The following is a 27,723-nucleotide window of genomic DNA, read 5'->3' on the forward strand; positions in this document are numbered from 1 at the left end:
GACCCCCAAGTTTTTAAGGTGTCTAGAATTCTTGCCTTTCTTCAGGCTGGATTGGATCTAGGCTTCCGTCTAGCATCTCTTAAAGTGCAGGTCTCTGCTTTATCCATCTGGTTCCAGCGCAGACTGTCTCCGTATAGAGCCTGCCTATGTCCCTCCTGTGGCTCCATGAGATTTGGCAGTGGCACTTCAAGAACCTCCATTCGAACCCCTGGAATTAGCGGATGTCAAGTGGCTCACTTCGAAGAATGTTTCTTCTGGCTATCGCATCTGCCTGTAGGGTATAGGATTTAGGGGCGCTTTCATGTTGTAAACTTTCATCGGCACAGGGCGGTTCTTAGAACACGCCCGGGCTAAATGAGGAAATTGTGGTCCCGGCCTTTCAAACACCAGACCTCTCGGCAGGTGAGGCCTTTTTGGATGTGATCCATGCTCTAAAGATCTACGTGGACCGTATTACTTCCATCATGAAATCGGACTCCCTCTTCGTCCTATATAGATTCCACAAGAAGGGATGGCCAGCTAACAGACTCTGGCCAAATGGATTTGCATGACTATCTCACAGGCTTACACGTAGTCTGGCCTTCCTGTGCCAGCTACAGTATCTGCTCATTCTACTCGCTCTGTGGGTCCCTCATGGGCAGCCTGGCGTGGCGCCTCAGCTGAACAGCTATGCAGGGCAGCCACCTGGTTGTCTGTCCACACCTTTCTTAGGTTTTATGCCTTTGATACATTTGCCTCTCAGGATGCTTCCTTCGGGCGTAGGGTTCTCCTATCCGGTCAGGAGCGTTCCCGTCCTTGAACAACTGCTTTGGGACATCCCCATTGTCTCCATGTGGAGTCCTATGGACCCTGAAGAAGAAAAAAGAGAGTTATGGTAAAGCTTACCTTTTGTTAACTCTTTCTTCGAAGTCCATTAGGCTCCACAGGCACCCGCCCTGATGCTCCTAGCTTCTATGGGTTTCTTCTCTTGGTCACTTGTTTCCTTCTGTGTGTGAGTGTGATTCTTCAGTGTGCCAGTTTTCCTCCTCTCCTGCTCCTGCTCCTGCTCCTGCCTTGGGTTTGTTAACAAAACAGTTGCCCCCAGGCTGTGGGCGGGGAAAAGGGGGAAGGACCGGAGCATCCTGGGATTGAAAAGCTTTGCTGTTGGTGTCCGGTAGTTCCCACCTACACCCCATTGTCTCTCTGTGGACCCTATGGACTTCGAAGAAAGAACGTTAACAAAGGTAAGTTTTACCATAACTGTCCTTTTTATAGTGGAAAGATGCCAGTATTTGGAGCTGGTCAACTGCACTGTTCTGCAAACAGTTTAACCCATCTATTACTAAGATAATGGAAAAGTCAATAACAATAAAAATACTCTTTAGAGTTTTTGTTTAAATATATTAATGGTAAGTTTCATATAAAATAATTGATTCTAGTTTGGCATGTCTTATATAGCTGTACAGTGTTAAACTTTTCACATTAAATCAGCTACAGTGAAATAAAGCATTAATTGTGTTTAGCATCAATTAATACATAATTAATGAAAAATATATTAACAAGTGGATGTTAATAGCGACATGATTACAATGAATACCTAATATAATATGTTATATTAATTTGTGAATATATAAAATTCTAAATATAAACATTTAAATAACTACTGAACCCCAGCGATCTTGATTTTTTTTTTTTTTGTTTTTGGTTTCAGATTTCTTATTTTGGTTTTACTAGGTGTTAAATGCCATAGATGAACAGTGCAATGTAACACACCAGCGTATACAGAAGTCACTGACTATTAGATTGTATCTGAAACAGTTCCTATCGCTGTGAGACTGTCCATGGCTAGAACATGGAAAGCAGCCACTGTGCCTATTGTTGATGCCATTATAAATCTGTGTTCTCCACGCTTTCTCACCATTTCTTCATTGTCCCTTGCAGGTAAGAATGTGGTGTGTATGGTTGGAGCTGGCATCTCAACATGTGAGTAGTATTTCTCTTTTTTTTCTAATTTAAATGGATGGTCCATGGAAATGTACAATTCCTCTTAATTCTGTATGACCCTCCCTCTGAAATCCCTGCTCCAAGACTGTACGGTAATGACTTTACAAGTGCTACTCCTCTAATGTACTGTAATGCCCAATATTTTATAGTACTAAAATATGCTGTGCATAGGTCATCTCCATGTGTTAAGGTGCATACACACGTTCAGACTTTTTGTCAGATCTGAACGATAACAATTTTAAAAATCATTCATATCTGAAAGAAAATCTGACGTGTGAGCCTGCAATGATGAACGATGCGCGTTCCCGCTTGTCAGATAACGATATCTGACCTCTGATGTGTTTGCTGTCAGATTTTGACAATTCCATTAATTTTAATACAGTCTAAAATCGTTCAATCTGTTGGTCAAATCGTTCATCTGACTTATCTGACCGTGTGTATGCACCATTAGAGAGACAGGAGATTTGCAGGAAAGCCCACATGACTACATTTGTAGGCAAGAAGGCGGCTGGATCTTGTGTATTTAGCCAGCATGGTATAGAGATGCAAACAATAGTAACTGTAAAATGACTGGGATTGATCATTTCAGCTTCGGCAGGTGCTTAGAAACAAGTCGTAATGAATTTTACTCCTATTTTTCCTGATTTACTTAAAAAAAAAAAAAGTAAAATAAACATTTCAATGTTGTAAATGTCATAAGATTTATTTACATTTTATTTCTACTTCAGGGTCCATAGGGTATCCACAGGATACCTTGGGGTATAGGTGTGACGTCAGTCGCAGGGCACCAAAGAGTTAAGCTTTCAGCCTCCCAGGATGCACTAGGTCCCCCTCCTATACCCCGCCCCCGGGCCAAGGCACCTTAGTTTAGTTTGGTGCCCGGCCGGAGTCGGGTGCACCTTTTGGAGTGGGGGCTAGAAGAGCCCCTGAAGCTTTTTCTTCATGCAGCTGTGGCTGCACATCTGGATGAACAGCATGGACAGTCAGTCCTGACGTCCATGCTGTCTTCCCTACACCCCGCCGGTACCAGAACGCCGGTACTGATCCGGGGATGCTGGTGGGCGTCTGGGGTCACAGCTAGCGGTGACCCCAGATGCTCCGGACCATGGCCGGATTCAAGGGGGACAGAGGTAAGCAGCGGGGTCCCGCGGTGGGTCCCCGCTGATCACATGGTCCTAAGTCCCCAGGCAGGGGGCTCCCTGGGGACTGGCTGCAGCGTGGAGCCAGGCGACCAACCTGCGCTTCCACTACCCCCTGGGACAGCGGACCGCAGCAGAGCGGTAGCGCTGCGGCGTCCCAGGGGTTAAATGCATGCCAGGGGAGCGCGCCTTCCCTGTCTCACAGCCGGCGCCTCCCCCGCTGCACACAGCCCTCTCTGCATGCTGCCGACTGGTCCTGTGGCAGCGCTCCTCCCCCAGGCCAGCCTCCTCTCTGCTCCTCGGCGGCCATCTTCTCCAGAACGCATGGTGAACGCTGCTGGAAGCGCTGGACGGAAGCATCGTGGTCTGGGTCCCCCCGCATACCTCTCCTCCGCTGTGGCTCAGGTCTGTGTATGCAGCGCTGTGTCCTACCAGGCCCTGTGTCTGTGTAGTTGAGTAATCAGCGCTGTTAGTGCAGGAATTGTTATTTCTCTGCATTGTATGTGACTGTGCTAGCGCTGCCTGTAACTTTTCTTCTCTAAACTGTCAGCTTTATTACTGTCCCTGTTCTTCTGCTAAAGCCCTTGCGGTGCGGTGCTGCAGGGTGGTCTCTCGCCTATTTAATACTTAATTGGTGAGAGAGGTCACATACGTGGTGCCATCATGTCTGAAAGTGATTTTCCCCTCCGGCTACAGTGTACCACGTGCAAAGTACCGTTAGCGGAGGGGGAGGGTAGCGCGGAGGGCCTTTGCCGGCAGTGTTTGTCCATGGCGCGGCCTATTACGGTTACAGCACCGGTACAGGAGCCGCCCTGGGCTTGTTTCGCTCAGGCGTTAACAGCTTTAGTGGGCCAGTTAGCTCCGCAGCCCGCGTTTACTCCGATGGGTTTGTCCCAGCAGTCTGTGGTGTCGTCACCCATGCAGGGGTTCCCACGACAATTGGTGGTACCCCACAGTCTCCCTATTTCCCCGCTCCCGGGTTCTCAGGAGCCAGCGTGGGTTAACTCCCTGACGAGTTCTGTACAGCACTTGTCGGATGTGTTGCAAGGGGAGTCTGTGATGCGGCCTCATAAAAGGCCGGTGGCGTCTCTGTCCGCTCCTTATGAGGATGACGAAGGGACGTCTGATGATGGGGAGATTCTGGATCCTTACGATCAGGAACCTCTCCATACTAAGGACGCTGATGCTAAGTCCAAAGTATATATTCCTGGACTTATTCGGGCGGTCCGCACAGCCTTGGTGATTGAGGACGAAGTTCCCCCAGCGGCTAAATCTAAGTATGCCTTTTTCAAAGATGTGAAGGGCGATGCCACAGTCTTTCCTCTTTCGGGTCAGTTGGTGGACCATTTAGAGGAGGCGTGGAAACAACCTGGCAAAAGATACCAGCCGCAGAGACGCCTGGCGGTGGCTTATCCGTTCGCGGATAATTATTTTGCTAAGTGGGAATCCCCACCACAGGTGGATTCTCACGTGACCCGTCTTGTCCGTAGTGCCACATTGCCGATGCCATCCATGTCCTCCCTTAAGGATGCTACGGACCGCAAGGTAGAAATCTGCCTGAAGTCCGCTTATTCCCTTGCAGGGGGGGCAGCACGGCCGGCTATTGCCATTTGCTGGGTTGCCAGAGCGATGGAGCGCTGGGCGGATTCATTAGAGGCTTCTTTTGAATCCGACTGTCCGGCCGAACAGGCGGAGTTGATTGGCAATCTCCGTGATTCGGCCACCTACATCAACGAGGCGGCTCTAGACATTAGTACTCTGGTGTCTAGAATTTCTTCAGCAGCGGTAGCTGCTCGTCGCACCTTGTGGCTGCGATCCTGGAAGGCGGACGCAGATTCCAAGAAAGGTCTGGAAGCGTTGCCGTTTACCGGAGAAGTTCTCTTCGGTCCGGATCTGGATAAGATTGTGGCCACGCTGGCGGCAGCCAAATCTGCTTGTCTCCCGTCGGCCGCTGCTCCTTCTGGTTCGGGACCATCGTCCTTTCGGTCATCTAGGGCCCAGGGCAGGCCCAAACCACAGTCGTTTCCTCGACAGGCTGGCCCTAAGAAATCGGTCAAGCCCCGGAAGCAGGCATGGAGTACCAGACGTCCGGCCCCCAAGCCAGATGACAAGCCTGCGGCCTGACGGTCCGGGCCTCCCTTTGGGGGATCCCAGGGTGGGAGGCCGCCTGCTACAGTTCGCCCAGTGTTGGTCGACCACTACGACAGACACTTGGGTTCTGGAGGTGGTTTCCCACGGATACGCCCTCTCCTTCCGGCACAGACCCCCGGCTCGCTTCTTCACCACGGGTCTCCCATCAGACCGGAACAAGGCTGCGGAAGGTATTGCACACTTATGCTCCAGGCTGGAGTTATAGTGGCTGTTCCATTCTCCCAGAGGGGCCAGGGTTTCTATTCAAATCTATTTTTGGTACAGAAACCCAATGGGTCATATCGTCCGATTCTCAACCTCAAAGCACTCAACAAGTCTTTGCGGGTCCCGAAGTTTCGGATGGAGACCCTACGGTCCATCATTCTGGCGCTGGAACCTGGGGACTACTTGGTGTCATTGGACATACAGGACGCTTACCTGCATGTCCCTATTCTTTTGCGCCATCAACAGTTGCTCAGGTTTGCAATCCGCAGCGACCACTTCCAGTTTCGGGCGTTACCTTTTGGCCTGGCAACAGCACCACGTGTTTTCACCAAGGTGATGGCGGTCATGGCGGCTTCTCTGCGGCTGCAGGGAGTCCGCATGTTGCCGTATTTGGACGACCTGTTATTGGTGGCAGGATCTCCAGAGCTCCTGTTACGCCACTTGGACCTGGCCATTGCACTGCTGCAACGGCACGGCTGGCTAATCAACTGGCAGAAGTCCACTCTAATCCCGTCTCGGAGGATTCTGCATCTTGGAGCCTTATTGGACTCGGGACAGCAAAGGATCTTCGTGACGGAGGACAAGATCTCTGCTTTACAGTCAAGGGTGCACAGTTGCCTGCACAGCCGCCGGGTGTCCTTACACTCGGCGATGAGGTTACTGGGCTCCATGGTGTCGGTGTTCGACATGGTGGAATACGCCCAGTTTCACTCCAGACCTCTGCAGCACCTGATCCTGTCCAAGTGGAACGGGCTGACTCAGTCTCTGAAGTCCCAGACGATTGTGCTCACCCAGGAGGTTCGCCTGTCCCTTGCGTGGTGGTTACAGACGACCCACCTCAACAAGGGACGTCCGTTCTGGGTTCCAAATTGGGTCCTGTTGACAACGGACGCCAGTCTTCGGGGCTGGGGAGCAGTTTCGGGTCCACACTTGTTCCAGGGCAGGTGGACGCCGACAGAAGCGGAGCTTCCAATAAATATCTTGGAACTCCGTGCGGTCTTCAATGCTCTCCAGCAGGCACAGCGGTTTCTCCAGGGTCGCCCGGTGCAGGTCCAGTCGGACAACGCTACCACCGTGGCCTACATAAACAGGCAAGGAGGAACTCGCAGTCGGGCAGCTCTCGTAGAGGTCTCTCGGATCCTGGTTTGGGCGGAGCGCAATCTTCCGGCCATATCAGCGGTCTTCATCCCGGGAGTGCTAAATTGGGAGGCGGACTTTCTAAGTCGCCAGGACGTTCATCCGGGGGAATGGTCCCTGCACCCGGACGTTTTTCAACTACTGGTGGACAGGTGGGGTCTTCCAGAAATCGACCTCATGGCGTCCCGGCACAACAACAAGTTGCCGGTGTACGGGTCTCGCACAAGAGACGAAGGGGCGTCTCTGGTGGATGCTCTGTCCGTCCGGTGGACGTTCCGGTTCGCATACCTGTTCCCTCCGGTCTCCCTTCTTCCACGGGTAATCCGGAAATTCAAACAGGAAGGAGGGACGCTCCTGTTGATAGCTCCCGCGTGGCCCAGACGGCACTGGTTCTCAGACCTTCAGGGTCTGTCCGTGGACAGTCCTCTGCGGTTGCCGCTAGGACCGGACCTTCTGTCTCAGGGTCCTTGCCTTCACCCGGACCTGACTCGGCTGTCTTTGACGCCTTGGCTGTTGAGACGGCCATGCTGAGGTCCCGGGGGTTTTCCAGCTCTGTGGTGCGTACCATGTTACGAGCTCGGAAACCGTCTTCCGCGAGGATATACCATCGCGTGTGGCATACGTTCTTCCAGTGGTGTCGACCGAGAGGTTATGCACCGCGGGAGTTTCGTCTGTCTCGGATTCTCGCCTTCCTGCAAGCGGGACTAGATCATGGGCTTCGCCTTGCTTCTTTGAAGGTACAGGTTTCGGCCCTATCTGTCTGGTTTCACCGTAGGATTGCTACAATCCCGGATGTGCGCTCCTTTATGCAGGGTGTTCTCCGCATTCAGCCGCCCTTTGTTCCACCTGTGGCGCCTTGGGATTTGGCTGTGGTCCTGAGGGCTCTCCAAGGACCGCCGTTTGAACCACTGGGCTCAGTGGATCTTAAATGGCTAACAGCTAAGACTGTTTTCCTTCTGGCCATTGCTTCGGCCAGACGTGTTTCTGAGTTAGGGGCTCTTTCTTGTAGACCCCCTTTCTTGGTTTTTTATGGGAACAGGGCAGTGCTCCGCACTCGGCCCGAGTTTCTTCCCAAAGTTGTTTCCCGGTTTCATGTTAACGAGGAAATAGTTGTTCCGGCCTTTAACTCACCGGGTCTTTCCGTGGGTGAGGCCTCTTTGGATGTTGTGCGGGCCTTAAGGACTTATGTTGACCGCACTTCTTCGTTTAGGAAGTCGGACGCTTTGTTTGTCCTCTATGGCTTCCGTAAAAAGGGTTGGCCTGCTTCAAAGCAAACTTTGGCAGCCTGGATCCGTATGGCTATTTCTGAAGCTTATCTTCATGAAGGCCTACCGGTCCCTCCTTCTCTGAAGGCTCATTCCACTAGGTCTGTGGGTCCTTCGTGGGCAGCTCGACGTGGTGCCTCGGCAGTTCAGATCTGCAAGGCTGCTACGTGGTCTTCTGTCCATACCTTCGTGAGGTATTACAGGTTTGACACCTTCGCCTCTCAGGATGCTTCCTTCGGGCGGCGGATTCTCCTTTCTGCACAGGAGCGTCCCCACCCTTAAAGGATACTGCTTTGGGACATCCCCAAGGTATCCTGTGGATACCCTATGGACCCTGAAGTAGAAAATATGAGATATGGTAAGAACTTACCCTTGTTATCTCTATTTCTACGAAGTCTATAGGGTTCCACAGGACTCCCGCCCTGTCGCACCTGTGCTGCAGATGGGCTTTGCTCTGGTCACCGGTTTTCCGTCTCCCTCTGGTGAGAATGTGATTCTTGTATGTGTCCAGATCTTTGTTCTCTCTCTTCCTTCTCCTCCTCCGGCCTATGGCTTGGTAACTAACTGAGGTGCCTTGGCCCGGGGGCGGGGTATAGGAGGGGGACCTAGTGCATCCTGGGAGGCTGAAAGCTTAACTCTTTGGTGCCCTGCGACTGACGTCACACCTATACCCCAAGGTATCCTGTGGAACCCTATGGACTTCGTAGAAATAGAGATAACAAGGGTAAGTTCTTACCATATCTCATATTTTTACTATAGAAGTGTATTTTATTTTATTATTTTGGGAAAATACCTATAGTATAGTAAACCCATAAATTTGTCCTGGGTAATGTGTTCCATGTAAGTAGCACACGCTCATACTCTCTCCAGGCACTTTAGAAGAGCTCATCTGTTACATCAATGCAGTTAGATAGTTTCATCTTGTAAGCCACTTTTCCTTAGTAATATTGTTGACATTGACAGCCGGTTACATGAAGAATCCTAAACCAGCGTTTTATATGAAAGCTCTTTCTTGTGGAGGAGTCTGACCTGGTACACTGTGTGAGGAATACTGGTGCTGGCACTATGGAACATTAGCTGGCTAGGTAGCAAGTAATATGGCTATATGGTATCAGTATTTTGTGTCATGCTCTTAGGGGGCAATTCAATTGTTTTGGACGCTCCTAACTAGGCATTTATTACAAACAGCTGCCCAACAGCAATTAAATTATTGTCTTGTTCATACGCCTAAAGCTGCGTGGGGAAACGACACTTCTTCATGCAGCTTCCTGAGGTGCAAGAAGAAATGTGTGCAAAGTCCGTTGCTTTGGGCGCCTTAACAGTGTTTTTGGCACCCTAACCACTTCTTTAGATGGGTTTAGACTCTTTAGGCAGCTAAACCCTGTGCTTCTAGGCGCGTTAAATACTAATGGGCGCCCGAACAGAGAAACCATTGAATTGCTCCGTCGGGCGCCTATTCGTATAGACACCCAGCGAGGGGTGCGCAAAACAATTTAATCTCCCCCTTAATACCTTTACTTTATATATAATATGTATGTGTAACATTTCTAGCATCTAGCTTATGGAGGAACTTGTTTAATGCTGTGTTATTAATCAATAGTAGAAATATTTTATTTTTGATTTTTTGAAATGCATCTGCATTTAATAATTAGAGGACAATAACTTTTTGTAAAGTGTCACCTAAAGCTGTCATAGCCTCACCAATAATTCTGCCCCGAATACCATTTCTAGCCACGCTGGGGGAGATTCAAATGTTGCGTGGGCGGCTATAATGAGCGCCCAGTTTTGCACTGCAATTGTTCTGGGTGCTCATTAATTATCGTCCTCTTCATGCACTGTTAGACTGGGTTTAGCCGTGTAAAATGGCTAAACCCGTCTAAAGTTCTTGTTAGGGCACCCTAACTGAGGTTAGCACACCCTAACCACAAGTTTCTCACACATTTCTGCTTGCACCCTTGAGGGTGCGCGTAGAAATGTCGGCGCCGGCTCAGACGGAGGAACAATTGCTTTGCTTCGGCGGGCGGCTTGGTAAAAAAAAAATAAAGCCGTCGGCTAAACAATTGAATCGTCCCCACTGAATTCTGGGAGACGAGACCTTGTTGGCATATTTTTTTAGTGGTAGTCTATGATTCACAAAGAGATATGGAACGGTTTTCTTAAAAAGGTTTATTTATTAAATGGCAGAAGAACAACAGGAATTCTCCTTACACCATGGGGTTAGTTCCAGTCTTTCTCATAGATCATTGCTTATAGCATAATAAGCTCCACCTTCTATTGCACTTCTATTGCACATGAATAAACAAAACCATTAGGACGTTAGCCAGTAAATGGTAATAGTGCCATAGCAAATGTATAAAAGCTAAGTAGAAGTAATAGTCATAGCTCCATAAATGATAATGAGCCATGTTCTCAGTCAGTCGGTACCTGCAGTTGTCTGATATCTTAGAGATTCTTTGAATATGAGACCATTTGTATTTCAGAAGTATACATAAAATGTAAAATTACTATAAATCATGAAGGTGTTTTTATCCAAAGAGGAGTATTATCATTTTATGGGTAAATCAAAATAATAATACATTGTTTTATAATGTTTACAATAGCTTCATATAACTAATGAAAAAAAAAAAACAGATCCAGAGCGGTATGTATCAAGCCTCCGAAAGATAAGTGGCGTAGTTGCCCAAAGTAGCCAACCAGCATTCAACTGTAATTTGACAGATACCACTTGATAAATGACAGTAACAAGCTAATTGGTAGCTTTGGGCAACTTCTCCAAATTATCTCTCTCCGCGGCTTGATACATCTCCCCCTGAATGTGACTGTGTACACTGACATGTATCACTCATCTCAAATGTCCCTCACATCTTCCATGTGCCACTTAGTCCATAATTCTTCCACATCCCCTCTGGAGTCCCAGTGAAGCAGATTGCACTCTGTCATTGTTTGTGATGTGTGACCACCTTGTGTTTTGCGGGGGAGGTCATGTGATGCACAGATCTGCTCTATGATAGCCTGACTCATCCAACATGTTTTAGTTTGGTGCTTGGGTAACGTTTTTTGCAGGTGACACTAACCTCATTGTTTCCTTGATTTAATAAAAAAAAAAAATTAATAATTTTATATATATATATATATATATATATATATATATATATATATATATATATGCACAGTTGTGTGCCCTTGTATTAAGGTTGCATCTAAAAAAATGGATTTCTCCATAGAGAATTCCGAAGAGGGGGGCAGGGTGTTTAAGGGGCTACACCTCAAAAGCTGTAGGAGGTAGCGAGTTGAAATTTGGTAGGGGCGGGTAGAACCGTCGCTCGATGCTGTATGCCAAATTTTAGGGCAAAAACATAAAAACTGAGGACATGGGAGTAATCTAAAGCTCCAACTGTCACATTTTTCTGACATTCTCAGTTAGGACCACTTTTCTGCTATAGTTTATGGTTTTTTTTTGGGAAGGCAAAACTTAAGGTAGGAGGCGAATTTCGACTTGGGGTTTGTTTTACTAGGTAGCTATTGTGCCAGGGTACATGCTTTTGGGGTTCAGGTAATTTAGAAAGTTACAGTTTTTAAACTATTACCTGAAGAATGCACCATTGTAGAGATAGGACTTTTCAACTTGTTGCGCAGCCTCAGTAGGAGCCTCCAGCAGGTGTAGTATTAGTGGCATCACTTGGGTACAGCAAGATGGCTGTGGTTTGCGGGGGCCGGGACCGGGGGGCAGGAAGCCGGCGTTTGCTGCTGCCGAGATGTGGGGAAGAGGGGGTAGGGGCTAGTGGGCATTAGCTGCCGCCGGAAACCGGGGACGGTAGTGGGCGTTGGCGGTGGTGGTGCAGGCGTTAGGACCCGGGGGAGGTAGCGGCACACAGATGCAGGCTCAGATCTGAAAATTCCGTGATACCTGCATCTGTGTTTAAAAAAAACAAACATAGAAGTACGAACGGGTCAGTGAGACCCGTCTGTTCTTCTGTGTTTAAAAATAAAATCAGTGTTTAAAAAAAAAATAAAAAATGGTGTGACCCCCTCCCCAAAAAACCATCCAGCCCCGGGCTATGGAGCCCTAGTACTGGTTGTGCTAAAAACAGGGGACAAACTGACTTAGGGGTCCCCCGTATTTAGTGCAACCAGCACTGGGCTCTGAGCCGGTCCTGGTTCTGGAAATAGAGGGCAAAAATGCATAGGGCCCTCCTGTATTTCCCAGAACCAGCACCAGACTCTTTCTAGCGGGGGGTGGGGGGGTGATGCCGCAGCCAGGGGAGCCCTTTCACCGGGCCCCTCAGCCGCAGCATCACCACTGACCGCTAGTCGGCCCAGGCCGGGGATCCCTGGGGAGTTGGGGACCCCCCAATAAAGGGGTCCCCCTCTCCAGGGCACCCCAGGCCCAGGCTGATAGCCCAGGGCTATTGATTATGTAAAGTGTGGTGCAATTAATTGAAAATATTGTCTTTTGCTGTGGAACTACAGTTCCCAGCAAGCCTTCCCCTGGTAGCTGTAGTTCCACAACAAAAGCAATATTAAAAAAACACACAACACCGTAGAAAAGTATAATTTTATTAAAACATACATGCGCACACACATGCGCACACACACATGTACTCTCACATGCATTCACATTATCTCACATACTCACCTATGTATCCCTGAAGCCAATCCAGTAGGTAATCCAATGGTGTACCTGTAATAAAAAATTTCATACTCACCTCCTCCTATGCGTGGATCTGTCCTCTTCGTTCCAAAGTAACGAAAAAAAAATAACACGAATTACCCGAGCCCATGGACATTAGTAGTGTCCTCTAAGGACACTACTACCCGAATGACAGCTGTGCTGCGGGATTTAAGTCCAGAAATCCTGGTGCTGCACGCTCATTGACTGAGAGAGGCAAGCCTTCCACCTCTCAGCCAATGAGTGGTTCTCACCATTGAATTCAATGATGAGAACCGAGCGTGCCCTTTTCAAAAATGACGCCTCAGCGCCATTTTTGAAATTCAAAGATGGCTACCGCGAGCCAATCACGGCTCATTACGTCATCGCCCCGCCCCCTCGGCTGGCTTAAATACTGCCAGCGCGAGTTGCCGTGCACTCAGTCGGCAACGGGGAGGCAGCAGAGAAGAGCTGCCAAAGACAGAGGATAGAAGACGCTGCGGAAGCCCTGGATGGGCGACGGCCAGGAAAAAGAGCTTAAAGGCCATCGCTCCAGGTGAAGACTCCATAGAAGTCTTGGGGGAGCGGCAGCCATGTAAAAGAGCTTAAGGCTGCTGCCCCCCAGGTGAAAGTCCCGGTAAATAAAATCTTTAAAAAATCGGTGTTTATTTGTTTTATTTTAATATTTCTTTTGCAGGGGTATTATAGGTACCAGCAGGCCCTTAGTGCCCCACATGCTGGTACTTGTGGTTCTCCATGTTGCCAGTATGTGGGGATGCCTGCTGGGACTTATAGTTATTTATATATTCATATGCACCACACAACACAAATCAACCAAGCACCCCACTGCCCAGGGGTGCTGGGGATAGCCCCGGTCTATTAGCCTGGGTTTGGGGTGCCCTGGAGAGGGGGGTGGTCCCAAACTCCTCTGGGATCCCCGGCCTGGGCTGACTAGCAGTCAGGGGTGATGCTTCGGCTGGGGGTCCCAGTGAAAAGGCTCCCCTGGCTGTGGCATCACCCCCTGCTAGAAAGGGTCCGGTGCTGGTTCTGGGAAATACAGGGGGCCCTATGCATTTTTCCCCCCCTGTATTTCCAGAACCAGGACCGGCTCAGAGCCCAGTTCTGGTTGCGCTAAATACGGGGGACCCTTACGTCATTTGCCCCCCGTATTTTGGCAACCAGGACTGGTTCTCAAAAGCCTGGTGCTGGTTGTGCTTCATACGGGGAACCCCTACGTCGTTTGTCCCCTTTATGTAGCAACCAGTACTGGGGCCTTTTTTCTTTTTTTTTTTTTACACATTCAATTTTTAACAGATGCGTAGATGGATTTCACTGCTACATTCGTGCATCTGTGACATTGATTTGATTTTCTCACGTGCATATGCATATGCATGAGCCCTCTGTCACCCATTGATGCCCCCTTTGCACTGCACCGCTGCCACTGCTCTGCACCACAGCTGCTGCCGCTACCCCACATGCCTACAGTTGTCTCGCACTCTGCACCTCCCAAACCAACCTCCTGTGTTCTGTCCCCTCTTCCACCTGCATTAGTGTACCATTTTGTTGCCCTTCTCTCCTGCAGGTGGCCCAGTTTGCTCATCCAAACTCTGATAGTTAATACATTTTAAAAAAGCTATGAAATTCAAAAGACAAAAAACCTTACGGTTTCACATGTCCCATTAAGGCTGCTTAGACATGATCTGAAAATTCACAAAACCTATTGATTTTCTGCCACTCAAACTTCAAAAAGCAGTGAGATTACGATAATTAAGGCTGACTCCTTAATGGACATGTTCCTTGCGCAATACAGATATGGTGTGCCATCACACCCTGTGGTTAACTGTAGATTCAGCACTCTCACAGAATGAGATTGCTGTCACTCACAAAATGGTGGAGCTGCTAATTGACAGAATTGTGTGCTCATTGGAATACACACATGCAGTCTATGCAACTGAGGTTTGAGCAGTTATGTAGCTCCCACATCCCACTCAGTGCCCACAATCTTCCCATTTGATCACCAAAATAATCTCACTGGCTTCCAACATCCTTCTCACAAGCATACATTTATCTCATTTAGAATACACGTTCAGCTCCCTTATTTTTTAAAATATCATACTCTGTCTATGCATGTACACTTTCTTCCCCTATATTCCTCCATGCTGCTATATATTCCCCAATCCCTACTGCTGTGTGGTCTCCCAACTGTGATAGTCTGTGTTCCCTCATCTGCACCAATGTTTTTCCCCAGCCGCACGTTCTGCATCCGTGCCTTCTCCACAGCCACGTTGCTGTCTTTCTCTCATCTGTGGCACTTTCTACCTCCATCTGCACTACTCTGGTCCCCCAACCGTGCAACTGTGTCTTCCTTCCCATCCACACCAATCTGTCTTCCCCAATCCCTACTGCTGTGTGGTCTCCGAACTATGGTAGTCTGTGTTCTCTCATCCGTACCAATCTCCTTCTCCATCTGCACCACCCTGCATCCATGCCACTCTGTTTCCTCTGCACCACTGCCTTTCCCTAAGCCACGCCACTGTCTTCCTTTCCTCTGTGGCACTCTTTCTTCCTCCATCTGCACCACTCTGTCCCCCCCAACTGTGCAACTCTGTCTCCTCCCCCACCCGCACTACTCTGTCTTCCTACCCATCCACACTAATCTGTCTTCCCCAATCCCTACTCTTGTGTGTTCTCCTATTTGTGCTAGTCTGTATTCCCTTATCCGCACCAATCTGTCTTTACCCATCTGCACTGCTCTGTCTTCCCATGTCCATGCCACTCTCTTCCCCATCCACGTCGCTGTTCTCCCAAACCGTGCCTCTCTGTTTCCCCCCATCCGCACCACTGTTTACACCCATCTGCATTACTTTGGCTACCCCCCCTCTGTATGGCTTAACCTTCCCTCCTCTACACGCCTTTGTGTCTCACCTATCCACGCTGCTGTCTCCTCCCCCCATCCACACCACTTTTATCTGCACAGCTCTATTCTCTGCTTTGACCTCAGTTGCATAGACTGCATGTGTGTATTCCAGTGAGCACACAATTCTGTGAATTAGCAGCTCCACCATTTTGTGAGTGACAGCAATCTCAGTCTGTGAGAGTGCTGAATCTGCAGTTAACCACAGGGTGATGGCATACCATATCTGTATTGCACAAGGAACACGTCCATTAAGGCGTCAGCCTTAACGATTGTAATTTCATTGCTTTTTGAAGTTTGAGTGGCAGAAAATCAATAGGTTTTGTGAATTTTCAGATCATGTCTAAGAAGCCTTAATGGGACATGTGAAACCGTAAGATTTTTTTTGTAAAATATATATATAACACAGTAAAGAAATGTATTGATGTAATTTTCATCAAATTGTATCTTTATACTATGGCCTGGTACACATAAGAACGATGGCTAGTTACGCAGATGTTCAGGGCGTTTTTCCTTCGCCCCGGACCACCACAGGTTGGGCGTACACACTACACTATTTAAGGAGCGATGGCACAATACCTAATTTAACCCTTCATTAAACTGCAAAGTCCTGCATACAATATCATCTGATTGGCTATACAGCACCACCAACTAGAAGATTTTGTTTGTGACCCGCGGGAGCGCGTGATTGTGGGTACACAATAGACAATGTAGACTGTTTGATGTTTCAATATGGCAGATTGTCCAGATATCGTCTTAGTGTGTGCCCACTCTTAGGGTGCATACACCTGTACGACAAATCGGGCATATCGTGCTATGTGTATTCCCCATTTGCGCGTACCTGCGGGAGCATGTGATATCGTGCGATTGGCTATGCTGCACAGTCAATCATACAATATCGCATGTGAGCATGTACAAGTTAATGACGGACAGAACAGTGATTGTTCTGTCTTTCATTACATCTTTCAAGTGTGTACTGGCAATCATGTGATGTCCAGGGTGAAGACAAATCGTCCTGATCATCCGCACTATTTCCGGTTGTTTAGGTGTGTACCCAGCCTTAGGCTTATGGCGTGCAATACATACATCTCCATGCCTAAATAGAGGTCATCTGTAGCGGATGTGATAAACATGTGTGCACCCTTACTGTACTGAACTTACATGTAATGTACATACCCCAATTAATCTCCAAATGCAATCGTAAGCAAGTGCAACTTGTATTAAGTTTTTTTCTGTTTGTGTGTACATGTTCCATCTGACCAGTGCATTTTTACTTGGCAAATGTGAGCTTATGTCCAACTCTAAATCAGGTCGTGGGTCTTTGGCCACGTTTGTTGAAAAAACACCCTGCAATTCCTGGAAGTATAGCTAAGATGCCAGGGCAAGTCTTTGTGCCACATGGGGATGCAGCTGTACAAACAGAAATGACGACTGGACTAGCACCATTATTAAAATCACTAGTTTATTGGACCCGGCATATGCTGGTCACTTCGGTTTCTGCCCCGCCCGCCCCTATCCTATTCTGACCCCCACCCCCCCCCCCTGTACAGCTCCCATACTTACCTTGTACCTAGTGGCTGGTCCTCCTCTTCTGGGTCTGTCACGTCTCCCTTGCAGTGGGAGCTGTTGTGGAGCACTCCCAGGCTTCCACTACACATGCATTAAGGAGACGGAACAGACATTACAGGATATGATGTAGGATTTTGAGAAGGGATCTGTATTGGCCAGTAAGTGTTACCCATAAGGAAATCATAACATGCAGACTTCTCTGGTGGTGTCCCTTTCAGAACATTTTGTGGCTAATCCCTGGGCTCAGCAATGTGTTTCAATCACATACACACTGTGCTGAGTCAATAGTGAAACAATAGAGGGGACTACAGCTGGTGCAATGTCAGCTGCTGACTTTTAATGCCACACAAAATAGCAGTTTAACCGGGTGTGAGAGAACCATAAACAAAATGAAAAGTCAAATAACTAATACCTGTATTATATACTTGCTAAGTTTCCTTATTAGTGATGTCATGCAAAGATCACGGGAATCACAAGGATAAATGCATCTTGTGTTTTCGGTGTAATATGGCATTCAGCATACCTTATATACACTGTTTGATAAACAAGTACAGTGCCACTTTCATTCAAAATGTGAGTAAAATATAGACCTTAAAATGTGGTTAAAAACAGCATAAATGTATGTCTAAGGTCATCCATTTATGTAGCAGATGCTCACATCCAGACCCAAGCTTACAGCACTCACAGGAAAACCTTAATTAATGGTTACAACTTGTTTTGTGTCAGTCTTCATGAGTCAGCCATAAGTAGAACACTGACATGTATCTTGGAGGATGCAGAGATAACTGCGCCTGATGGTCTAAATTTCAATAGAGCAACAAATAATTTAATAAATGTAAAATTAATAAGCATTACTAAAGATATATCAATATTTTGGTGATACATAATAAGAAATCGATTCTAATTATCCAGTTATACAGTATCTCACAATAATTCCTGTCATAAATTAAGTATATATTTGGATTATTAATGCTTAACTAACAAAAATGTAATGAAAACAAATAAATAAATCACCAATGATGATTGGGTATATGCAGGGCCTGATTAACAATGGGGCGGATGGAGCTACAGCTCCAGGCCTCCACATAAAAATAGGCCCATCAACATGACAGCATGATTACCAGCTGTCTAACTGGCCATAAATTTTAAGTATTTAAATAGTTTTTCTAGTTTTCCCTTTAAAAAAAATTATGCAATTTTTCTATTTCTATGTAGTTAGGGAGACACTGTGTCTCATAGTGTAGGGGGTGTACACACCAAGGTGACCGACCACACCCACACAGCACCGATCACAGCTCCTCCCCTTCTCAGTATAGGCCCTTGAAAATTTTCAGCTCCAGACCCATGTGGGCCTTAATCCGGCCCTGGGTATATGTACTGATAGATCGTAATCAATCTTCCGTAATTAATTACCAGCCCAAGCTTATTGATAGTGTATGTCAGATACTTGCATTACTGAGATCTCAGGAGACTGAATCAACACAAACATCAGTCTTGGTTTCAAGATACCCTCTGGCTATATTTGCGTGTCGTACAATAATATAAAGCAGTGTTCTTACTTTGCAACATATCAGAATATTCACACATTATATCTCACTACAGCAGTCATTGTTAGCATTCATTACATTATTATCTGTACACATGGGAGTGAACTGTTAGCAAGAAAGGGAGGCGAGCACACAGGCTGACAAACATCTGCACATTTCAAGGTTCTCTAAAACTCAAAGCACAGCAGAAATCAATCTCTAATATTATACATTTAAAGCTATGAATAACTTAAAGGCACACACCATCTAGTGACAAAATGGAGTCTTATATGGATAGCTTAATAATAGATTTATCAGTACTAAGCCTTGGCGATAGAGAGAGAAAGTGGGGAGAGCTAAAGTCCCAACCAATCAGCTTCGAATTGTAATTTTTCAAACACAGCCTGTAAAATTATAGTAATACCACTTTTCAGATCTAAACCAGGCTTTAACCAGGCTCTGACCCGGGTCACAGAACACGAGTTGAAGCCAGGTTTTTTGGTACTTCGTGGATTTAAATTCCGGGATTGGTGCTTCCAATAACCGTTGTTTACGGGATTGAACTGCTGCTGGGCAGCGCTGAGTAGTTGGGCCAGTGCCTGCTGTGAGCCAGGCTGTAACACTGGTGAAGGTGATGAGTGACACGGAGTCTGAGATAGATTAACGCCACCCCCCCCCCCTCACCGGACCCCCTGCAAGTGCAACTGATGAGCTGAGGACAGAGGACTGGAGAGAGAATGGAGGCTGTCCTTTGTGTGCACTGTCTGGAGAGTCAATCCAATGTGGTTGTTTTTTTCTTTTCTTAGTGTGGTGCTGCTGGGCTGGCTGGAGTGGGGGTGGGGGGTGAAATTAGTTATTGTATTCCTGTGGTGTTTAATTTTATTCCTCTTGGCCAGTGCTTTTGGGCTAGAAGCACCTTGGGAATAAAATAAAAGGATGGGGGGTGGCATGAATGTTTTGTTTTTTTCCTGTTGGCTTGTGCTGGGACATTTTTATCTTAAAAAAATAAATAAAGTAGAATAATAATTTCATTGCTCAACTCAATCCATGAGATCCTGGGAATCCCAGGATTGAGATCTTTTCCATCCCAAATCTTGGGATTGAATAAAATGGTCCGGGATTGGCTTCCCTACCGTTCACATCTGTATAGTCATCCTTCACACGGGCTCGGGTCTTCCGTCTCTCAGTGGGCGCTTGGAAATGATGTCATCTCCAAGTTCCCACTGTATCCTCCAGTCAAGTTCCTTTAGGCATGACCCAGGTCATACCTTTCAGATATGAGCTGGGGCATTGACCTGGGTTGCAAGTCCTGGGAAAAACCCTGGTTGGTTGCAGACCTGGGACTGTCAACCCGGGTTATTCCTTTCAGACATAAGCAGGTCCATGGGTTGATGCGCGTGCACAGCAAAAAAACATGGGTTTTTGGGTTATGTCTGAAAGTGGTATTAGGAGATGATTGGTTGATACTTTATCGCTCTCTTCATGGCTTAGAACCTCTCCCCACCCCACAGTACTTTACCATAGATCTTACTCCTCACTGATGCATGTGTGTATATAGTAGAAATGTACTCCGACACAATCATTATTAAGCTAAAGAAATTTGAGCAATGTCAGCAATTATACATATTAAATAACCTAGTTATTCCAACCATGTGTAATATTAGATTTGCATTGTCACTGCCATTAATCTCCTTCTCCCCTAAACACATGCTTTTTGCTTTTGTTCAGGCCTATAATGGGAAACATTTTTTTCTTAATAAATGAACCCATGGATGCCCACTCAAAATAGTGCCTGACTGTCTCGTTAGTTTGTGTGAAGCACGTAATGAGAGACTGCCTGGGACCATGTTCTACTCATTACTACTAGTGTGACCTTGATGGAGACTGGTCTAGATGGTGCATGAGAAATAATTTGTACTCTGTATCTTCCTCACGTGAGTGCTGGGGCTTCTAACTGGCTCAATGTTTGCCGATGATGTCTCTGGGACATTATTATCTGTAGAAGATGTGGTGTGACGCAAGTCCTAAAATATCAGTAGTGCACAAAAAAAAGAAAAAAAACTCTCATACAAAATAGCAACAAAGGAAATAGACTACTCCATTATTGGGGATATTCCTGTAGGGTTCCTGAAACCGCACCATGAGCTTCTTCAGCTCCAATATTAATCTGGCACTTGGAGGACTGAATGATCAGAGACTTCTGTCCCTATTTGCTATTCAACCATTGCCTACTCATGGTTATACCAAATTTCACATTTTACAGTGTGTTGATTCTAATGAGCATACTTATTTTTATTTATTTTTCTTATGTACTTATAGTGCTTACTTTTGCTAAAGTATTAAGCCACCCATACATGGTGCGATCGGGTGGCCGACCACCCGATATGCCGCCCCCCTCCCGCATAGCATTGCATGGGATCGTACATCGCATCCCCAGATCAAGAGAACATGCAGTAAGATCTGGAGGTGCGGTGTACGACCCCATGGGAGTGTGCTCTGTCTGATATCATGCCCATACACTGTACGATATAGCATTGATATCATACCAATCCGTCGTATCGGCTGCTATATCGCACCGTGTATGGACATGTTTAGAATTAGTATTGTAATATTTTAATTGTAAGGTGCCACAAAGTTTCTGCAGCACTATACAAGGAATATACATTGTAATGGTATATATAAAGTATAGTAGTGTGTAAATCCCGTACATCTTTGCTTCATCTGAAAATGCGTCTTAGTCGCAATCGAATGCAATAAAACGCTTCACGAGACTGCACTGATTTATTTGATGGGTGATACTTGTATATTTGTGTACATCTGAGTTATGATTCACTGAAATTGATTGTGGCGTAATAAAAAAGCCATGTGTGCTGCATCGTAGCACTTTGTATACAGATTCAGACGCACAGAGATATACTAGTGTAGCATATCAAATTAATCAGTGCAGTTAGTGAAGTGGTTTGTTGCACCTGATTGCGACTAAGACACATTTTTTGCAAGAAAAAGACACTAAGTGCAAGCAGAATCGCATGGGACCTGGCACGAGACTGCAGAAATAGTGCATGAGGATACTTCTCTATCTACCAACAACATACAACAATAAAATGACAGACTAGGTAGACTCAATGAGCCTGTACACAAATATAAAATGTCTTTGGCATTATTTATTTGATGAAATTTGGATCTGATTAGATCAGTTGTCGCTACACAAAGATTAGTGACTATTCTTATAACCTCTTTTTGTACTGTAGCTGCTGGAATTCCTGATTTCCGTTCCCCAGGCAGTGGGTTGTACTCTAACCTGCAAAAATACAATTTGCCATATCCAGAGGCCATTTTTGAAATTGGATTCTTTCAGGTAAAATAGAACTAATAAGATGCAACATCAATAGTTTACATGTGTTGTTTTTTTTTTATATAGATATACTAATTAGAGAGAGAACTTACATTTTTTTGTAATGGATGAAATGAGCGATACTTCATATAAATCCAAACAGGCTAAAGAAATAGATCGCATATTAAGTCCTTATTTTATCCATATTGTATAGCCAAATATGGGTTCATATTTTTTTTGTGAATGGTGGAAGCTGTCATGCTAAATATTGCTTAAGTACTTGCGGGATATACTGTATTTTCTGATTTGCAGTTAAGGGTAATGGAGTTACTTTATACCTTTACAATTCAAACATTTAATTTACACAAAATGACAGACAACACACACACACACACTAACCTGAAGCTGTGCTATACACAAGGAAGAGGCCATTAATGGTTGCTGTGTAATGGGCAAAAGTTCTGGCTGCGGTTATGGCTTAGCTAATGAAATTAGACTAAAGGTGTAATTGGCAACCATGGGAGGGATTTAAAATGTCTCAGTGACAGGGCTATTTTTTGTGATTTCTTTAGAGAGATATTCATTTTGTTTTTGTTACTTTGTATAGCAAAATCCAGAACCATTTTTTGCTCTGGCTCGAGAGCTGTATCCAGGGCAATTCAAGGTAAGTGCATGAGAGGAAATATTATGTGTCAGTGGACTCTTAGGGTAAATTTACTAAGAATCGTGTCTGGTCCGAGTTGAAACACTCACAGCATTGCTGAAACACAGAAGACTTTTGACAGCTGAAACACTCAAATATACCAAGAATCGTGCTTTGATGAATTCCGTTTTTCGATGGTGTATGTGTTCGTGTTTCTTTCCGAGTTCCCTGTGTCTGACCGCAGCCAAACACTCCCGAACATTCATGTGTGTTTTGTGTTAAAAAAAAAAAAAAAATGCAATCAATAGAAAAAACTTTATGAAGGTCCCCCCCAAAAGCATAACCAGCCTGAGCTCTGAGAGACGGTCATGGTTCTGAAAATTTGGGAGACAATGTGTAGGGGTCCCCCATATTTTATGAACCAGCACTGGGCTCTGTGAGCTGGTCCTGGTTTTAAAAATAGGGGGAAAAATGTGCGTGAGGTTCCCCGAATTTTTAAAACCAGCACCAGACTCAAAACTAGTCGGTTTAATACCACAGCCAAGGGACCCTTTCACCGGGTCCCCCGGTCAATGCATTAACCCCCCTAAACTAGTTAGCCCAGGCCGGGGATCCCAGGGGTGGAGAGAACTCCCCCAATAAAGGGGTCCCACCACTCCTGAGCACCCCAGGCCTGGGCTGATGCTAGGGGCTCTTCCCTGCACCCCTGGCCGGTGGGTGCATGGGTAATAGTGATAATCAAATGTATAGTATTATTTTTTTTACAGTCCAACTACAGGTGCCAGCGTGCCCGCCCTTTGGCACTTGTGGAACGCCCAGCAGCGGTACCCTCACTGTAAAAAACAAGCTCTGAACCATTTCGGACACTGAAGAGATGTATGTGTTTCCACATACATCTCTTCCCCGGCAAGTGATGGAACCTCGTGACCTAGGACTCTGCAAATATATTTTGCTAACCAGTGTCATTTTCTTGGATGATCTCTTCTTTACCTGACGGCATGTTCTTTATTGGAATAGTAACACTACTTGTTCACTAGTAACATTCTCTTTAGAATAGCAGATGCACTATGTAACCAACTTTTTTGGACAGATGACATCTTGGCGCAAAAACACTTCGAGGTTTGTCTCGCCAACAAGGCGTGCTTGTTGGTGTTTAAAGATGGTAGAGCTCATCTGTACCTGCACTTCACTAAATCACCAGCTGATCTCTAGCTGCACCATCATTTTTAAAATCAATTTATAAATACTAGACTTTCCAACAAGCCGATGGCACATTTTGCTTTATTTCACTTTTTTTTCCTTTATTCTTTAATCTTTTCTTGACATAAATATTTTGTTATTTTGCAGCCGACTATTTGTCACTATTTCATGCGACTGATGAAAGAAAAAGGTCTGCTACTCCGCTGCTACACTCAGGTATTATTACTATTGCAGCATTGTTCAGTCCAGTTACACATTGTGGGGATGGGGTAAACAATCGGGGGGAAATTTACTAAAGGGAGAGTTTTTATGAGTGGAGATGTTGCCCATAGCAACCAATCAGATTCTAGCTATTATCTTCTAGAAGCTGCTAGTTAAATGTTAAGTAGAATCTGATTGGTTGCTATGGGCAACGTCTCCACTTCTAAAAACTCTCACTTTAGTAAATTACCCCTAGGTGTTGCCTTATGTCTTGGGTTTTCAACATGGAACTACACATCCCTGCATGCCCTAATAGCCATACTGTGGCAGGGAATGCTGGATATCTAGTTCCCACAGCAGCTGGACAGCAGCATGTTGAACACCCCCCTGCCTTATGTCCTCTGTGGATTGGTTTCATATTGTAAAGGACAGTGTACTATGTTTTATTTCTATGCTTACCTTATTAGTATGATGGAACAATTTTATATCCCATCTCCCCACTTAGAACATTGACACTCTTGAGAGGGTGGCCGGCCTCTCTTCTGATGATCTGGTAGAGGCTCATGGAACTTTTCACACCTCCCACTGTATTGGGACGTTATGCAGAGCTGAGTATCCACTCTCCTGGATGAAAGGTATTCAGCATTTACAATTTATTTTCATGCTTTGGAAGGAGACATTAGGGGCTGGAATAAATTCCTTGTATCTGGGAGTTGCATAAAGATTAACAATATGGATTTTGTAAACTTTTTAAGAACCACTAAACCCTTGATGAGTAGAGTGAAGGCTCTTGTACTCCATTATCAGCCTTTCTAGACCAGTAGCTTTTCTGTTTTCAGTAGGTTTTCAGCAGGAAGTTATAGTACTTGTGCATTGAAAAGTAATTGCCCCCCCTTGAAGCTCTCCTCTGCTTTTTATTACCAATAATTTAAAACTGTTCCTAGAATGATTGTTTGCATCTTACTGAAGGCTGCTAGTATTGCTTCTGCAGGTTAGCGTTTCCATTATATTTTATAATTTGTACAGGTTATCTCCCTTATAGCAGTGCCGAAACTAGGATTTTTGTCACCCGGGGCACAGTAATGCGCCTTACAACACATTATGCCACAGTAATGCCCCTTATACATTATGCCACAGTAATGCCCTTTATTCATTAAACCACAGTAATGCCCTTTATTCATTAAGCCACAGTAATGCCCCTTATACATTTATGCCACAGTAATTCCCCTTATACATTTGTATAGTAATGTCCCATATACATTATGCCACAGTAATGCCCCTTACACATTATGCTACAGTAAGGCCCCTTTTACATTAAGCCACAGTAAGGCCCCATCTCCCGTCTCTTACCTGCCGGGCCGCACGGTGGGTGAGCTCGGGGAGGAGCGGGATGGGACAGGGCTGCCACACGCTGGGGAACTGTTGGTACTGCCGTCATTGTAATGTGGCGCCGCTCGCGAACCAATTGGAGCTCACGGACCGGCAGCCTTTGCTGATTGGCTGCCGGTCCGCGAGCACTGATTGACTTGTGACCGGCACCACATTAGACTCACGGTGTCTCTGTGCCTCTCAAGGCTCCAAACCCGCAAGTGCACCAATCTAGCCTCCCGGCAGCTTCTCCCCGACACCTCCTCAAGTCCGGCACCCGGATCACGTGCCCCCTTAGCCCCCCCTGGTTGCGGCCCTGCTTATAGGATCATCCTTTCCGTGTGTACAGTGACCAAATAAGAGAGATTTATATATTTCAGAATATTTTCATAAAGATAGTGGTAATTTTAATAGACTACAAATAAAACATAATGCTTCATTGTTTTAATGAGAGCATTAGTTGTATAATCAAAAGTAAAAATCTTTTTCATATTTATAATATAAATTTTTCTTTTCAGAAAAGATCTTTTCCGATTTGATCCCAAAGTGTGAAAAGTGCAACAGCTTGGTTAAACCAGGTATGACATTTCATGCAGTAGGAGCTGAATAAGAATATGGTTAATCGTTTTTAAAAACAAAAAAAAAAAAGGGTTAAAATTTTGTTTGCTAATTAGAAAGCTGAGCAAAACTTGTCTGTGGGGTGAGCAGTTGTGAGTGACCCTAGGGTGATATGAAACTGCAGTCATATTTTCTGTTGGAGAGTGAAGTTGCTTTGCTGAGAAAAGGACATTAGAATGTACATATATTATGAATCAACTCCTGTACAAGGGGAGGAAACCATTAGTTGAAAAAAGAATATCTGGTGAAAATCAGGGCTACTGAAAGGTGTGTTGAGATAATTAAAGGACACTGGTAAGCCAAGTATAAGAAGAAAATATAACTAAGTACAGAGAAAAGCGATCGATCCAACTCCTCCACCAGCGTATGTAAATAATAAACAAAAAAAGCAATTTTGTGCATCTTAACCAGATTTTGTTATATTTATGTATATATTTTCTATGAGTATGGATAAATTATTTCATGTCTCACAGCGTCATTAACCAAGGCCACCCAATTATTGAGATACAGGTTTTCTCAGACAAGTTACTTAGGATAACCCAGATATACATAACCTGGGGCATAACCAGAGTTTTTTTAGGATTTTCTAGGCAACTTAAAATGGCCTTTTTGTGAAAGACAAAACTCTGCATGCTTGGTTGTAAAATATATGGGGTATACTGTATGATTCTGTGTATCTTTCTATAAGTCTTAGACTGTTTATCAAAGGTAAAATGCCCTAAGACAATGCAACATTTTTAACAGGTTTTAGAGCTTTTTCCTATTTATCAAAGCCCCCAGCTGGTGAAGCCTACTGTATTTATCATGGTCAGTTGTGATACAAGTACTAAAGCGGTCTTCTGATTCCTAATGCCATCTCAGATAGGGGTGCCTAAAATAAAGTATTGTTTCCATATATTTTTTGTGAGGGGACGTTTATAATTTTAGTAAAAAAAAAAGTTCTATTTTTATTTTTTGGGGGATGTTTATTTACTTAGGTCTGAGTCAGGCTTCCTGTTCCAGTTTGCATGCGGGAAGCAGTAAGCCATCTTAAACATACGCTGATAGTTACTGACCTGAGAGACTGTAAAACTACTCTTACCACATCGCCAGCCACTCCAGTGACTTTTCCTTTATATTTTGTTAAAAATATTTATATTTTTTTATTGCTGCTAATTCCACATAAAACGAAGTAGTTGAGGGCATCTATGAAAACTGGTGCAGCAGTTAATCCAAAAAAGGTAATGCAGCCCATTGCAACTGAACAGATCCTAACTCATTACTGCTAAGTTAAGGTGCGTACACACTAGACGATTTGCTCCACGAGCGATATCGTCTAGTGTGTCCCCAGCAGGGGTGTGGTCAATGTCGTTAGGAACACACACTGAACGATATCATGGACGATATCGTTCAGTGCTGGGCACCATTCCTCATCCCTGAAAATGCAACAACCTGATAATATCGTCCGGTTGGCCTGCATGTTCGGGAGATGAACGACAATGACCAACGACCCTCAGGAGCGCGCATCGTTGGTTGTTCGTCGTTTTTGCGTACACACTGGCCGATATAGTGAGCGACTGAACGTTTAAAATATCGGCAAGTGTGTACGCAACTTAAGAGTTTGGAAAATGAAGCAAAAGTTTGATCAACATGGGATGCAGCACCGTTCACACTGCAATATGTTTTATAAATGTCCCTTGTGTGTTGAGACTAATAGGTTAATAATTATAATAATGATGACCTAATGGCTGACTTTGCTACTTCACAGCACTGGGTTTTGACTACTGACTGTGGGCCTGATTCAGTTTCAGATGGAATTGCAAAGCTGCTTGCAAGCAGCTTTG

General features: G+C 45.4%; 1 protein-coding gene across 4 annotated transcripts in view; it reads left to right on the forward strand.

Annotated features, from left to right (window-relative positions):
• The window catches only part of SIRT2 (sirtuin 2), a 92,915-nt gene that overhangs the window by 24,031 nt on the left and 41,161 nt on the right, over window positions 1-27,723 (forward strand). For all 4 annotated transcript variants that reach the window (XM_088444958.1, XM_088444959.1, XM_088444960.1 and 1 more), the window contains exons 5-10: window positions 1,921-1,962; window positions 21,788-21,894; window positions 22,478-22,534; window positions 23,861-23,929; window positions 24,420-24,549; window positions 25,801-25,860. In XM_088444958.1, coding sequence (XP_088301084.1) covers window positions 1,921-1,962; window positions 21,788-21,894; window positions 22,478-22,534; window positions 23,861-23,929; window positions 24,420-24,549; window positions 25,801-25,860 — 465 coding nt within the window. The remainder of the gene's footprint in view (window positions 1-1,920; window positions 1,963-21,787; window positions 21,895-22,477; window positions 22,535-23,860; window positions 23,930-24,419; window positions 24,550-25,800; window positions 25,861-27,723) is intronic.

Source organism: Taudactylus pleione, unplaced genomic scaffold (assembly GCF_031769625.1).
Source record: "Taudactylus pleione unplaced genomic scaffold, aTauple2 ptg000374l, whole genome shotgun sequence".
Taxonomy (NCBI): Eukaryota; Metazoa; Chordata; class Amphibia; order Anura; family Myobatrachidae; genus Taudactylus; species Taudactylus pleione.